The sequence below is a fragment of the Amblyomma americanum genome, chromosome 6, assembly GCF_052857255.1.
Source record: "Amblyomma americanum isolate KBUSLIRL-KWMA chromosome 6, ASM5285725v1, whole genome shotgun sequence".
In the NCBI taxonomy this organism is placed as follows: domain Eukaryota; kingdom Metazoa; phylum Arthropoda; class Arachnida; order Ixodida; family Ixodidae; genus Amblyomma; species Amblyomma americanum.
Window position 1 is genome coordinate 169,266,165 of NC_135502.1, and position 15,680 is coordinate 169,281,844.

General features: G+C 46.7%; 1 protein-coding gene across 1 annotated transcript in view; it reads right to left on the reverse strand.

Annotated features, from left to right (window-relative positions):
- Positions 1 to 15,680, reverse strand: part of LOC144094168 (uncharacterized) — a 459,487-nt gene that overhangs the window by 390,956 nt on the left and 52,851 nt on the right. The window contains exon 3 of the mRNA XM_077628085.1: positions 4,190 to 4,224. Coding sequence (XP_077484211.1) covers positions 4,190 to 4,224 — 35 coding nt within the window. The remainder of the gene's footprint in view (positions 1 to 4,189; positions 4,225 to 15,680) is intronic.

Genomic DNA, 15,680 nt, shown 5'->3' on the forward strand with positions numbered 1-15,680 from the left:
TGAGTGCATGGCTTTGTTGGACAAGCCTTTCCAGCTTCACGATCTGCGGGCCAGTCTGGCCAAAATGAAGAGGGGCACCGCCGGGCCGAGACAAGGTCACCGTCAAACTTTTGGCGAACCTTCCTGATTCAGCGTACCAGTGCCTTCTAGATTACATCAATGCGATCTGGACGGGGGAAAGCCCCCTCCCCATTGACTGGAGGACGGCCCTTGTCATCTTCATCCCGAAGGCGAGGAAACCGATCGACACGGACAACCTCCGCCCCATCTCTCTCACCTCGTGTGTGGGCAAATTAATGGAGACGATGGTGCGGGATCGGCTGTCCGAATACCGCGAACAACACAACACCTTCGCGGACACCATGTTCGGATTTCGCCGACACAGATCCGCACAGGATGTCCTGCTTCAACTCGACCGGGAAATTTTGAACCCCGTCAAACACCCCCAAAACGATAAAATTGTCCTCTAGCAAAATGGTGGTTTGAGCTAGTTGGTACATATTCACAATTTCACCAGCGCTGCGACTAGGAACAAGAACAGAGAAGGAAGACAAGGACAAGCGCTACTAACAACTGAAAGTTTATTTGAAAAAAACACAGATTATATGCACACAACTGACAACCCAAAGCGCCTGCGCTTCCCCCACCAGGCACGCAAAAGAGAGTTAAAAATCTAGATACAAAATTTCACACTCATGTAAGTTTACAGATGGTGTGCTAACGCACGTGTCGATGTTCTTGTGAATGTGATAGGCTTCACACAACTCCCTAGTTAACTGATCTGGATGTCTGAATTTAATCTTAGCCCTGTTAAGCAGAGGAAAGCATGCTTTTTTGTTAGACACACCGGGTTTGTTTAGAAGACAATCTCTGTAATGAAGGGACAGATTTGATGAAGGAGCACCATTCAAAGAGGTTCTATGCTGACGTAAGCGTGTATTTATGCATTTACCGGTTTGCCCAATGTAACTCTTGCCGCATTTAAAATAAGCAAATAAGAGGCAAAAGAAAAAATGCATGCCAGGTGGATCATGAGTCAACCTTTGTGCCATGTGCAGAGGGAGTGGTTTATGACATACCTTTTAAATGCGGCAAGTTACATTGGGCAAACCGGTAAATGCATAAATACACGCTTACGTCAGCATAGAACCTCTTTGAATGGTGCTCCTTCATCAAATCTGTCCCTTCATTACAGAGATTGTCTTCTAAACAAACCCGGTGTGTCTAACAAAAAAGCATGCTTTCCTCTGCTTAACAGGGCTAAGATTAAATTCAGACATCCAGATCAGTTAACTAGGGAGTTGTGTGAAGCCTATCACATTCACAAGAACATCGACACGTGCGTTAGCACACCATCTGTAAACTTACATGAGTGTGAAATTTTGTATCTAGATTTTTAACTCTCTTTTGCGTGCCTGGTGGGGGAAGCGCAGGCGCTTTGGGTTGTCAGTTGTGTGCATATAATCAGTGTTTTTTTCAAATAAACTTTCAGTTGTTAGTAGCGCTTGTCCTTGTCTTCCTTCTCTGTTCTTGTTCCTAGTCGCAGCGCTGGTGAAATTGTGAAAATTGTCCTCGCGCTCGACCTGAAAGGAGCGTTCGACAGCGTAACCCACGAGGCTATACTCTCACACTTAAGTCAAACTCACTACGGCACCAATACCTTCAATTACGTGAAACATTTTCTCACGGACAGACTGTCCTACATCCGAATACAGGACCAAGAGCATGGACCTTTTCTGCTCGGCACGAGGGGGACTCCACAAGGCGCGGTGCTGTCACCTCTACTATTCATCATAGCCATGATTCGCTTACCTGCCCTGCTGGGTGAGGTCGAAGGGATCCAGCACGCGCTGTGCGCCGACGACATCACCCTTTGGGCTACGCAAGGACGCCTAGAGGACATAGAGACCAGCCTGCAAACGGCCGACAGCATAGTGGACCGCTATGCCCGTGACTGGTCTGCAATGCTCCCCGCATAAATCGGAATTCGTGCATCTGCGTCCTGCCCCGCCGCGGTGGCTCAGTGGTTAGGGCGCTCGACTACTGATCCAGAGTTCCCGGGTTCGAACCCGACCGCGGCGGCTGCGTTTTTATGGAGGAAAAACGATAAGGCGCCCGTGTGCTGTGCGATGTCAGTTCACGTTAAAGATCCCCAGGTGGTCGAAATTATTCCGGAGCCCTCCACTATGGCACCTCTTCTTCCTTTCTTATTTCACTCCCTCCTTTATCCCTTCCCTTACGGCGCGGTTCAGGTGTCCAACGATATATGAGACAGATACTGCGCCATTTCCTTTCCCCCCCAAAACCAATTATTATTATTATTATCTGCGCCCCTCGCGCACATGCTCAGCACAAATCCATCTCTCCTTGCAAAGCGGTCCCATTCACTAATCCAAGGAAATCAGAGTCCTCGGACTCTTCATACACAACGAGCGACGCTGCGACACAACACTCGCCAAGCTCCGGCAGGTGGGGGATAAGGTGGGTCGCATGGTCCGCCGGGTTTCCAACAAGCGCAGTGGGTTACGATGCAAAGACGCCTTGCGGCTGGCGAACACACTCGTGACCAGTCTAATCTTGTATTCGACTCCCTACCTCCACCTACGGAAACAGGAAGAGTTTGCCCTTGAGGTCATCCTCCGCAAAATCATGAAACGAGCGCTGGACCTCCCGGTCTCTACCTCTACCGGCCACCTCATGGCACCGGGGATGGTGAACACTCTCAGGCAGCTTCGGGAGGCCCACCTCAACAACCAATACACTCGTCTCATAATGACCGGGTCGGGTCACCGCCGTCTATCCCGTCTGCAGATCCAGCACATCCAATTCACAGAGGAGAGAGGCCGCCTTTCCGTACACTGGAGACGCGCCCTCCACGTGCGGCCTCTCCCCGCCAACATGTCCAAAGAGGACCATAATGGCAGGCGCCTGGCGCAGGCGGAAGCCTTGCACCGCCATTTTGGGAGCAAACCAGGAGTCTTCTGCTTGGACACCTCCGGCCCGGACCCCAGGGGATGGTACACGGCCGCGGTCGTTCATGAGGGCAAAACAGTAGGCGGCCTTACTTTCAAGGCCCTGTCAGCAATTCACGCAGAAGAGGTTGCCATCGCCCCGGCAGCCTCCGACTCCTCTTCCAAATACATAATCACCGACTCGCGAGGGGCTTGTCGAAACGTCCAGCAAGGGTGGGCCACTCCCCTGGCTTATCGCATCTACCAAAATTGTAGCCGAGACTCGCATCCTGCGCGCCGATCTTTCGTTTGGGCTCCAGGTCACCAAGGCCTCCGCGGAAACAAAGCAGCCGACGCGGCCGCCCGCGCGCTCTCTCTCCGGGCATTTCCCACGGGACCCATCAATGACCAGCACTCCTATTTTATTCCGGTTTACACTTTTAAGGAAAAATGCGATTATTACAAATCCACGCATCAAACTCTTCGCACCCCGTGCAAAGGGCTGGGGAAGGCAAACGAGCGGGTACTCCTGAGCCTGCTCACTAGCACGATGCTGTTCCCGACAACTCTAAAGCACTTCGATCCTCAATTCGACGGGCGGTGCTCACACTGTGGGGAGGTGTCTGACAACTACCACATGGTGTCGGCCTGCCAGCAGAACCTATCCCTACCCCCTATCCCAAACCCCACCCGAGAGGACTGGGAGGCGGCCCTGTCCGGCTGCTGCACCCTCGAGGCCCAAAGGGCCTTAACGCAGCGCGCCCGGGCTGCGGCAACCGCAAGTGGGGTGCCTGACTAGGCATCCCACCTATTTGTTGTAAGGGCGTGACCCTTCAGGTAACGACACCCAACACCTCTCTCCATCTTCAAAAAAATGTTTTCACCACCACCACCAGCGCAATTTGTTGTTTCAGGCACAAATGTGCAACAAGACACACGACTTAAAATAAATGTGCCTGCGTGGAACTCTCAATAAATCCAAGCCCCACACCACGGTTATCATAGCGGGCGTTATTTCCTTGAATAGGTAATGATTGCAAGGGTCATTTGAGAGGTTCTGGTGTGTAGTAACTGCATGATCAATGATAATCAATGCGTGCCTTCATTACGGTGTCATTAGTTCATTTTTAAATGTATCAGGTAATCGTGAAAAACTGCATGTTGCCTCCCAAAAAGCGCGTCTTAATCTCTGTCAGTGTACCGCACCGCAGGGCGTAAGAAATCCTGTCGAAACTCACGGGGGTCTCAGGCGGTCCAGGAGCACGGCCGTCATCTGCAAACACGCGGCAGCGGCACAAATACCAGGTTAGCTGCAAGCACTTCCACTGCTTACAAGGACAAAAGCAGCTCCCTATGCGCATGCGCACGAAATGTTGGCGCGCGTCATGGCTGAGAAATCTCATCCACAAGGCTCATATGGCCAGTGGGTTGATGACCCTACAAGTGAGGATAGGGAAAACGTGGTACGGCTGACCCTCCACAAAACTCACCGCTACCAGTGTATTTTCAAGTTACAACAAAAAACAAGAGACTTAAATTAAAATGAATTCAAACGAAACAAACTTTGTTGATAATGATTTAGCAATGCGCGCTCCGCATGAGCTCAAATTGACAAAAGCACCGAAGTTTGGGCCATTTGGTATTGGTCCATCCTGAAAAAACGTAGCAGCACTAAAAAACGGGGGCGAAAGAGACACACATACGACAGGACGAATGCAGCATTCGCCCGGTCATACGTGTGTCTTTTTCGTCCCCGTTTTTTAGTGCTGCTACGTTTTTTCAAGATTAATCACATTGGCACTAACTGACATCCATCACCACTGCCACCATGATCACCATCACCATCAACTGCGTCCTCTGAAGTGCAAATTGATTCCCCACCTCATCCTCGAAAACTCCCTAGTCTCACTTTCCCAGCAGACGCTCTGCCGCCCCCTTCTACGTTCACCCTCTACTGGAATCAGCTCCCTTGCTCTGAGTACTTGTTCGTAATCCGCTCACCGAAATTACATACCTGCCCATGTTAATTTTTACTTCCTGATTTTAACTAGGATATCATTAATTCGCCGTTTTTTTCCGCCGACCTCCTTTCTTTTAGCCTCGTACCATTAAATTAATCATTTTATATTCAATTGCAACATGCGTAACCCGCAAATTAATGGCGGGCCTGTTGGCCAACCCCAAGTTTCTGCTCCGTAGGTGAATACTGAGCAGCTGCAACTTCTACATGGCTTAGATTTGAGAGGTAAGCTGCTTTTCTTGGCCAGCGACCTGTTCTCTGCCCCATTCTTCTTCTCCTAAATCTATTGCAAACTCCTAGTGCGGATCGGCGCTCCGTGGTTACCCTAGGAAAGTTCATTCTTTTGACAGTGAAAATACTTCGCTGCCTATTGTAAATTCGGGTTCCTTTCCCATACTGTTTACCGTGTGTATTAACTTTTCGCCCCACTGTAAAACCTTTTAATTTTAGGCGAAAAACACCAAAACTGTTTTTTTTAAATCACTCAGATGGCAGCGCTTGGTTGTAAAATTTAATCCTGATGCACTGCGCAAAATAGCGGTCAAGTATTACCTTTTTTTTTTTGGAAGGGCTGGTATTCTCTCCTGAAATAGTGAAAAAATTACTCTCACTTCACTGTCGGTAGACTACACATCTAATCTGTGCTCTACTGGCCTAAGCAATGTCCCAGCATCGGTTCTAAGGGCAGAGAAATAAGTAAATACATCGAGTGGTTTATAGCTGCAAATGGTAACTGATGCAAAGCTAAAGTAGGCCTGTGTCGAGATACTTTCGTTTTGATCGGAGAGAAACTACTTAGAAGAAGCAGAGTTTTCCAAACTAGCAAAAACCAAGACATGGAATACAGGTGTAGCCGCCCCGGCCGTTTCGCAAGCTAACTGCGGTGACACCGAGACGGCATCCGGATTTCTGAAGCCAGGTTGCACTGTCAGCCATCGCGATGCGGTGATCACTGAGTTCCCTTCGATCATGGCACCACGACTTTGCATTTAGAGCCAAGAGAACTTTTAAATCTATTTTCGTCCCTAAATTCAGGCGCCATTTTTTGCCGAAGGAACATCATCATAGCCAGGAAGAGGCATAAAATGATCTCTTTCTATGGGACAAAAATTGATTGGAGTTGTCCTTAGTGTCAGTTGAGAGATTCCATGCAGAAGGCCGTATTCTTGAACTTGGAACTAAAGCATGCGCAGTGAAATTCTACGTCCACCTTTTGTGGGAGCTTTGAACCAACTTCTTTTCATATGAAATATGCAGTGTGAGCCCGGAAGGCACAGATAGGACAACACACAGACGCAGCGCTACTTAATAACATTGGTGTATTACACTTAAGAAAGGTGGCTTTTGTACCAAACCATCATAACCTCATCATAAGCGCAGAAACGAAAAAAACTAGCAACAAATATCACGCAAATACCAGAATTCCCTTCATAACACTGCCACAGAGGAGTTGCAACCGCACTTTTTCCAAAAATGGCGATCCACTGGGCCTCAGTGATTCCAGGAGTCAACCGGCGGTTATGAATGTTAATAACAACCCATTTTTCTTACACCGGTATCAACTGGTAACTGCGGCAGTGGGCTGACAAACATATACCGCACACATTCTGCACCTGACGATGATATTCTCGAAACATATTACTCAGGCATCTGCCAGCTTGTACATATTGCGTTCTACACGCAATATGTACAACAGGTATCTTGTATACCACGTTTTCGACAGAGTCAAGAAGTTTTGTACCATCTTTTTTGCACAACTGGCAAACTTTCTACAGCCTATCGCCTTTTTACTGAACAAGGCACGCAATTTATTTCGTACCGAAAAGACTCCTCCAGAGTATTCCCGCTGCACTATTTTTTCTGGGTATGCGAAAGTCAATGGAAATAAGGGATGACAGCAATCTTTTTCTTTGTTCAGCGGTGCCTCGGGAATGACACCCATTTTCTGCTGGTGAAACTTCTTCAAAACACCTTCCGCCCCAGGCAGAAAAACATGGAAGGCCACCCAGCTGGCTGCAAAATTTTTCACAGCTACAAAAACCCTTGTACATGTAGTGATCACTAGAATTCTGAGCGCATTAAGAGAGACAATACCTGCAAGTTTTGAGTCAGATGAACGAACTGCAACAATGGCATTTCGCCACCTAGCTTGAAATTCCAGCACGTCTGATCCGGATGAATATTGAAGAAAATGCGAAGAATATGATTTCTCTTTTTTCACGCGAGGTCGTTACAAACGTCATCCATCAAAGAACCGCCATCACTACTGACAAATAGCCGCAGTCACTTACATACCTAAATACCGTGATTACATTGGTATCCCTTACTGTTTCAGAAAACACCTGTCAAGTTGAGCTAAAAGCAGTTGCTAAGAATGGGAGCGATACAAGACTCACGGAAAGTGCGGGTTTTTAAGCAAAGGCCCTTTTGGAATGTGCTTTCCTCTGACACGATAGCCCGACAATGCAAATACGCGAGTTTGGTGGGTCTCGCACTATATAAACTCCAAAGAAAATTTTTCTTACTGTCGTAAAATTCCTTGACATCAGGTCACTGCACAGCTAAAGAAAAGAAAATATTATACTTTGCTGAAAACAATGAAGAGGCAGAGATTTTAGTACTTTCTTGTAGGAGCATTGCTGTGATAGTAGTTTATCGACCGCCGTAGGGGTCTGAATACAGGTTCTGTAACAGGTTCTGTAACAGTCTTGAAAAAAATTTGGATTTTGTTACACTCAGTTATATGAATGCAGTAACAGTATGTGATGCAAATATAAACCTTCTATGTAAACAACCCACCTCAAAACATCTGCCTGACCTGTTGCATAGCCATGGTTCTGACAACAAAATTGAATCCCATACTAGAGTGTCGAATTCTTCCGAAATACTCATCGACGTATGCCTGCGTAACTTTGAGGGTACTGGTGTCATAACAGTTCGGCTTAGTGATCACATGCCTCTTTGTTTCCTTATACCACAACACAGCAAAAAAAGACCAAAAAGATGAAGCCAGTATCTGTAGGAACATTCATGATGCAAGTTTGGCCAATTTCAGGAATCTAGTTATAACTACTGACTAGAGTGTCATGTTAGCTGAAGACAATCCGTGCTCTGCGCATACATTTCGCACCATTTTAGTCGCTTTATAATGAGGCCCTCCCACACCGTGCAATAAGAAAATAAAAAATTAGAAACCATGGACCTCGAAGGAACGTAATGATCACATACTACAAAAAAAAATTGCGCATTTTCAAGCTTTATCAAAACAAAGGACCCAGAGCTATATTGAGAATTCAAGAAAATCAGTAATAAGCTCGGGGGTCACGTAAAAAGGCTAGACAAAATACTACCCAAATAAGTTCCTGACAACCACATGCCCTAAAAGAGCTGGACCCATTTTCAAAAAAAAAAAATTAATGTTGGTTTAGCTCCGATAATCCAGGATATACAAAGCGAAAGCGAGATTGAGGTCTCCACTGACCCATGGAGCAGGTTGTGCGCCTTTCCTTTCGTGAAAATGAACGGCCTTTGCAAAGTTGTCAACGACAATGAAATCTATGAACGCCGTCGGCTCACTTGTTTTGTTGGTTTTTGAGGAAAGGAAATGGCACAGTAACAGTATCACATATCTCGGTTGACACCCGAACCGCGCCGTAAAGGAAGGGGTAAATGAGGGAGGGACAGAAGAAAAAGAAAACTGAATTAATAATTGGTTTTTGGGGAAAGGAAAAGGCGCAGTATCTGTCTCATATATCGTTGGACACCAGAACCGCGCCGTAAGGGAAGGGATAAAGGAGGGAGTGAAAGAAGAAAGGAAGAAGAGGTGCCGTAGTGGAGGGCTCCGGAATAATTTCGACCACCTGGGGATCTTTAACGTGCACTGACATCGCACAGCACACGGCCGCCTTAGCGTTTTTCCTCCATAAAAACGCAGCCGCCGCGGTCGGGTTCGAACCCGGGAACTCCGGATCAGTAGTCGAGCACCTAACCACTGAGCCACCGCGGCGGGTTTAAGAGAAAAACTCAAAGTTGAATTTTCGAGGAAAGGCGCGGCGCTGCGCAGTGGCGGAACACCAGTGGCTCGGTGCTACTAGTGGCGCATGCGTAGTATAGTGACTAGGGAGCGAGAGAGAGAGAGAGAAACAGGCGACGGAGTCGGCGGCGGTCACCTGCGCCGTGCGTGGCGTCACTCGTGCACCGACATACGCCGGCTCGCGCGAAGCGCGGTGTTTACTAGCGCAGTGAAGCTTTTCGCTTCAAAAGCAAACTATATTCCTCTATCATTATGTACTGATGGAAATAAATACACTGGTGCTCATTTGGCAGATAAGTTAAACTCACATTTTCTTACATCTGGTACGACGGAAAATGTAGATCAATCCCGCTGCAGTCTTAAAGGCTACCTGGGCAAAACATGCATGAACCCGATTTTTCTTGAACCATGCACTGAAGATGAGATTATGAACATCATTCACTTGCTCCGTAACAACTATGTCCCTGGCATAGATTATATCTAAACTCAATCAATTAACTTTATTGCAGATAATATAGCTAGCCCATTAGCCCATATTTGTAACCTCATGTTGAACACTAGTAGGTTTCCAGGCTTGATGAAAATCTCTCGTGTAGTGACAACCCAGAAATCTGGAGACATTAATACCCTAAATAATTATAGGTTCATATCTTTTCTTTCCAGTTTTACGAAAATTGGAGACAATATCATAAATCAACGCATAAATCGATACCTGACAGAACATGAAGTGGTAGCGAAGGAACAATATGCTTTTCAAGAAATTGAAACAGCAGAATCTACTCTGCTTGAAAAAACAGAGCAACTAACAGACTACATAGAAAAAAATCTGATATCCGTAGGCACTTTTCTTGGTTTAAAGAAAGCTTTCGATTCAGTAAAACATGACATACTGCTTCATAGGCTGAAGTGCTATGCGATAAGGTATCTTGCTCTGCAGCTCCTCGCTAAGTATTTAACGTATCTCCACCAAATAACTCAAGTCAATGAGGCCTCATCACTGGCAGGAAAAATCTTAGTTGGTGCACCACACCGTTCAATCTTGGGACATGTGCTTTTTCTTTTATACATAAATGACATAGTCAACATAACACTGACTAAGAATATCATTACTTACGCTGACGACACCAATGTATTTTTTTCTTGGAAGTGACGTGGTTTCTTAGAAAAGAGCGGACAAGTTCTGGCTGGCTTTCTACCTGGCTGAAATCTGATCTCTAGAAAATTAAACGTTACGGAGACTAAGTATGTCATATCTGGGGCTAAAAACATGGCAATCGCTGATAACTTTAAGCTAAAATTTGAAAACTGAACTCTTGTTCGTGAAAATAGAATAAAATTTCTTGATGTAATTTTCGAACAGCATCGAATGTTGAACGACCATTCAGATTATATGAGTAGGAAAGCGCCCCGGTAAGTATGTATAATAAGCATGCTCCGAACATTTTTGCACATAGGATATAACCTACAATTATACTACTATATAGTTCACACCTATCTGCGCTACGGTTTGCTATATATCAAAATTATATTCGCCGCCACGGTGGCTCAGTGGTTATGGCGCTCGGCTGCTGACCCGAAAGACGCGGGTTCGATCCCGGCCGCGGCGCTTGAATTTCTATGGAGGCGATCGAAATTCTAGAGGTTCGTGTACTCTGCGATGTCAGTGCACGTTGAAGAACTCCAGGTGGTCTAAATTTCCGGAGCCCTTCACTACGGCGTCCCTCACAGCCTGAGTTGCTTTGGGACGCTAAACCCCATAAAACCAAACCAAACCAACCAAAATTATATTCGTTGCAAAAAAGACATATGCGTGCCATATCCAAAATCACACTAAAAAAAGAGACAGGAGTAGTTTTTAGGAAGCACAAGTTACTTGTAATTGAAAAAAAATGTATCATAAAAAGCTTGCGGTTGCACGTAAAACCGAATAAAACAAAGCAGACGAACTTTCCATAACACCTATCTTGATACCCGAAGAAGTTAAAACTTTCAACCCACTGCATTCCACCATTCTAAGTCACGTGCAAATTATGGCCATCGAAAGCTGAAGTCCACAATTCCCCGAAATTTAAATACCCACCCAACCTCCGCGCGCGCATTGGCTGCGTGTGGCTTATGGAACGACGGGTGCGTCACGGAATCGCGACGAGTGATGTGTGTGACGGATGCGGTGCAGTGGAAACACTAGAACACCTGCTCCTTCACTGTGCCGCGTTCGCCGATGCTAGTCGCGATATGCTCGCGGCCTGTAGGGCGCAGGGCATACTACCAGACTCCGTCAAGACGCTATTGTGGCCGCAGGGCAGTGCGCGCACTCGTGAGCGAACTTTGGTGAGCTTCTGTGCATTCCTCGAACACACGGGCTTGACGTCCCGTTTGTTCTCCGTCAGGTAGTTACACGCAGTGACCGAACGCTCCTCGAGCTCTACCTTGAACGATTAATAACTGCACGCCCCACTCCAGTTGTAGCCAACACAGTGCTGTGCGCGCGTTTGATTTAATTCTTCTAAAATGAACTAATCACGCGCACAACCTGGACACATTCCTTATTGTGTAAATAGTTTGTACATGTTACTTCTCCCCCTATCCTCTCTTCCTGTCCCATCACCTCTTTCATTTCATTTCTCCATTCTGCCTGCTGTCCTTCATTTCCGCTGCCCCAGCTCACGTGCTTCAGTATCGACTGCAGATGCCGGGGCTAGCAAAAATCTTTTCCTTTCTTTTTACTATTATTTTAATAAAAACCACCACCACCACCACCACCACCTCAAGCTACTCACCATGGAGTTGAGATTCATAGTGAATATGTTTGAACGAGTGGTGCCTGACATTTTAGTTTTTTAACACTACCTGCTGTTTCGTATGTTGTCGAGATAACAATGCACCATCATATCTGTAAGAAATCTCTTGATTTTATGCTTATTATTTGTGTTCAATATTGTTTGTCATTCTAGTCTGCCTATGTTTCATTAAACGAAGCCGGTGTCAGACACCTGGATTTCTTTTTAGGAGGGCAGGCCTTAGATGTTTTGTGCATTTTGCTTGCACCTCCTTGGCTTTTGGACTGTAAGCCAAAAATTCAAGAAATAAAAAAAACTATCGTGTCTAAGAATGGTGTATGCAAAAGTCTGGCACTTCGCTTGCAAGAAAAACTCAGTTTCTTTCGTTAGTCACCGCTTGCTTGTACCTAACTCTGAGCATGTTTCAGGATTTACTAAGTCAAATGCGGGAAAAGTATTATTTCACTTTTCAATTTATATCACACTTCAACTATTTCATGCCACACGATATGGAAATGAAAATGAATATTGGTATTTGGGGAAAGGAAATGGCGCAGTATCTGTCTCACATCTCGGCTGACACCCGAACCGTGCCGCAAGGGAAGGAATAAATGAGGGACTTAAAGAAGGAAGAAAGAGGTGCCGTAGTGGAGGGCTCCGGAATACTTTCGACCACTTGGGGCTCTTTAATGTGCACTGCCATCGCCCAGCACACCGGGCGCATTAGCGTTTCGCCTCCATCGAAACGCCGCCGCGTTTCGATGGTGGGGCAGAGGCGCGCTGTTTTTGTGACCGTAGTATTTGGCCTGGAAAGCCGTTCCGTATCAGGTCTTGCCTGACCTGCTTTATTTCTGCTGCTCTACGCTTTGGGCTTGAGCATATCCTAAAAACGCGGTTGAACAGCGCAGAAGCGACTGAGCGCTTGTGCCCGATGGGATCGGATGATTGAAACTTTAGGTACTTTCCGTTGTGAGTGGGCTTACGATAAACCGTCGTTTCTAGAGAGTGGACGGTGCGTTCCACGAGGACGTCAAGAAAAGCGATGCGGCCCTCCACTCCTTCCGCTAGGCTAAACTGGATACTTTGCTGGAACGTGTTGAGGTGTGAGAGAAACCTTTGCACGTCTTGCCGGTTGATGATGCAGAAACAGTCATCGACGTAACGTACAAAAATCTGCGGCGGGGGTTGAATGAGGAAACCGCTGCGGATTCAATGAATTCTAAGGCAAGGTTAGCAGAGGCACCTATGGCTGTTTCGGAAGTCTGTCTGTAAAAAGTGTTGTTGAAGGTGAAGTAAGTATTGGAGAGGCAGAATTTCAGGAGACGGCAGAGGTCGTCAGCTTCAATCGGGGCTCGTTCAGGAAAAGTCGCGCCTTCATTCAGGGCTTTCTTGCAACACTCTGCCGCAAAATCCAGTCACAGATGTGAACGTTGACTTCACATAGAACGAGAGCATGGCTTGGCCGTCGTGAACGGGGACATCCCTTAGCTTCCCAACAAAGCCGGCCGCATTTCGGACGAGGGTAGCTGGTTTTCCCGCTTAGGGTGCAAGCGGCCGGTGAAGGTAAGCGGAGAGCTTGTTCAGCGGGGATCATGTTAAGTCCACAATTGGACGAAGCGGTGTACCCTCCTTGTGGACTTTTGGTACGCTGTAGATAGAAGGAGCGGTGCCATCGTGACATCGAAGCCGCTTGTAAATGTATTGACCACAGGGGGGCTGTATTTGAAAACATCTGTGAGCCGCTTTTGTAGTTCAGCCTCTATTTTTGTGGTCAGGTCTCCGCCTATCTTTGCTTAGGTTTCTTCGCCTTCGAGAAGCGTCGACATCTTTTCTATATGTTCAGTCCTATCTAACACCGCAGTAGCATTTCCCTTGTCAGCCGGAAAGATCACGATTACCTCGTTCCTTTGTAGTCTTTCTATGGCTTCTTGTTCAAGGCGTTGTTGTTGTCGTCCTCATACTATGGCGCATGCCCACATGGGGGATTGGCCAAGAATTGGGGGGCACAGAGAGTTTTTGAGGCAAATAATTCCTGGACGAAATTAAAATGAATGGCAAGGACGGAAGAAGTAAACAAAAAGGAACAACAAACTGAAACGCGAAATGCCGAACGCACGCAGGAGATCGAGACTGATGTTTACAGCCGAGTAGTGAAATGATAATGATAACTGTAAGAATAAAAATATTATTTAAAAGATTTTAATAAAAAAATTAACAATGTAGCCGTCTTGATTCCATTAAAAAATTTTGCACGGCAGTAAAAACAGACTTGTGGCTGTACCCAAGTATGGTGGCTCCAAACGACAATAAGACTGGGCTGCTCAAACAAAGGCCAAGCTGTTGTAGAGGTTTCTGTAAAAACTGTCTTCGCATCAAGGTGTACCGGCGAAAAAACAACAAAAAATGGTCTATGGTTTCCCGCTCACCACAAAATACGCAGCGGGATTAAGCGCCAACCCAGACCTGTGCAAGCAAAAATTTAAGGGTGGGATCCGGCTGCGGAGTCTTGATAGAGATACCTCAACCTGCCGTGAATGGCATTATTGCCTGCTCCACGAATACCTCAGGGGCAGGTAATCATCAGATCTTAAAAGAGATCCAGTTTTCATTCAGTTGTCATTCTTAAAAGAGATCCAGTTGTCAGCGTGAAAGTGCACTGTCATTTTCTTTTGTCACCTTCGCAGGTGCTCCGATGGCTCGAGAACGAGCTCGGTCGCGTAGGCTGGCGTCAATCTTCCCTACTGCAAGCTCAACTGCACAAGTAATTATTTTCGCATCGGGAGCGTGGCCGGCGTTGAATTTGAGCTGCTTGTTAAGGAGCGAGAGTTCTGCTGCGTCTAGTTCGCACGAAGACAGGTTGTGTCGCATGGAGTTGCTGTCGCTCCTGTACGCCTGCCGCTGAGCAGCCTGAACTTCATCTGCTGACTCTGCTGGCTTTGCTCCTGAGTGTTGGCCGCCACACTGTTCGCGTAGAGCAGGACATCAAAGACGTCCGTGGCTAGAGTACACTCCAGTTACCTCCAGTGACTGCTGAGCGAAGATGTCGTTTTCCAGACGCTTAATCGTTGATTTTGCTTCTAGAATTCTCGACTCTAGAAGACGCTTTTCGTTTCGAGCAATGACTTCTTTTCCAAATGGTGTACATCGTATATTGGGCACACGTATGGACTTCGGCACTAATCCATGGCTTTTGCATCAGAGGTTGAAGCGTAGGTGGCACTGGAATGAGGCAAGCCTCGTGTTCAGCGTAACAAACTGTCAAGTCTTCGTGTCGGCTGGTGGCCCGCCTCTGCCCCGCCAAGTCGAACTGTGGCATGCACAAAGAAGCTGGTGCCAATACTGTATGCCCGTGCCGTGAGTGAAAACCTTGCTCTCCTTTTTTCTGACTATGACGTTAGTGTGGCCCACGTCCCTTCATGTAAACTTTGGAAACGTCTTTAGCGGCTCAAGGACCATATTGACACATCTATCCAGGGGTTGTCTACAAGATCCCCTGTCGTGATTGTGCTGCTGCATACATCGGTGAAACCAGAAAATTCAAGACGAGGCTCAAGCAACACCAAATTGACGTCGCCCGAGGCAGAATCCACTCGAACGCTTTAGCGGAACGTCATCAGGACACTGGCCATGCCATCGACTTGGCATGATGATGATGATGATGACGATTAGCCGTACCCGTGGCAATATCCGAAAGATATACATCCACTCTTTTTAAAGAAAATCGCCTATATATAGCTGTCTTCCCGACCTTTGTCTCATTTTGATCAAGGCACCCGTTCGGGCGTCGAAACATCAACTCACTTTTGTTTTACATCTTTGACGAGTGTATGCTTTTGACAAGTGGGATGTTAACCCATGTGGCGAAAAACAAATGTTGCCATTTGATTCAACTCAAT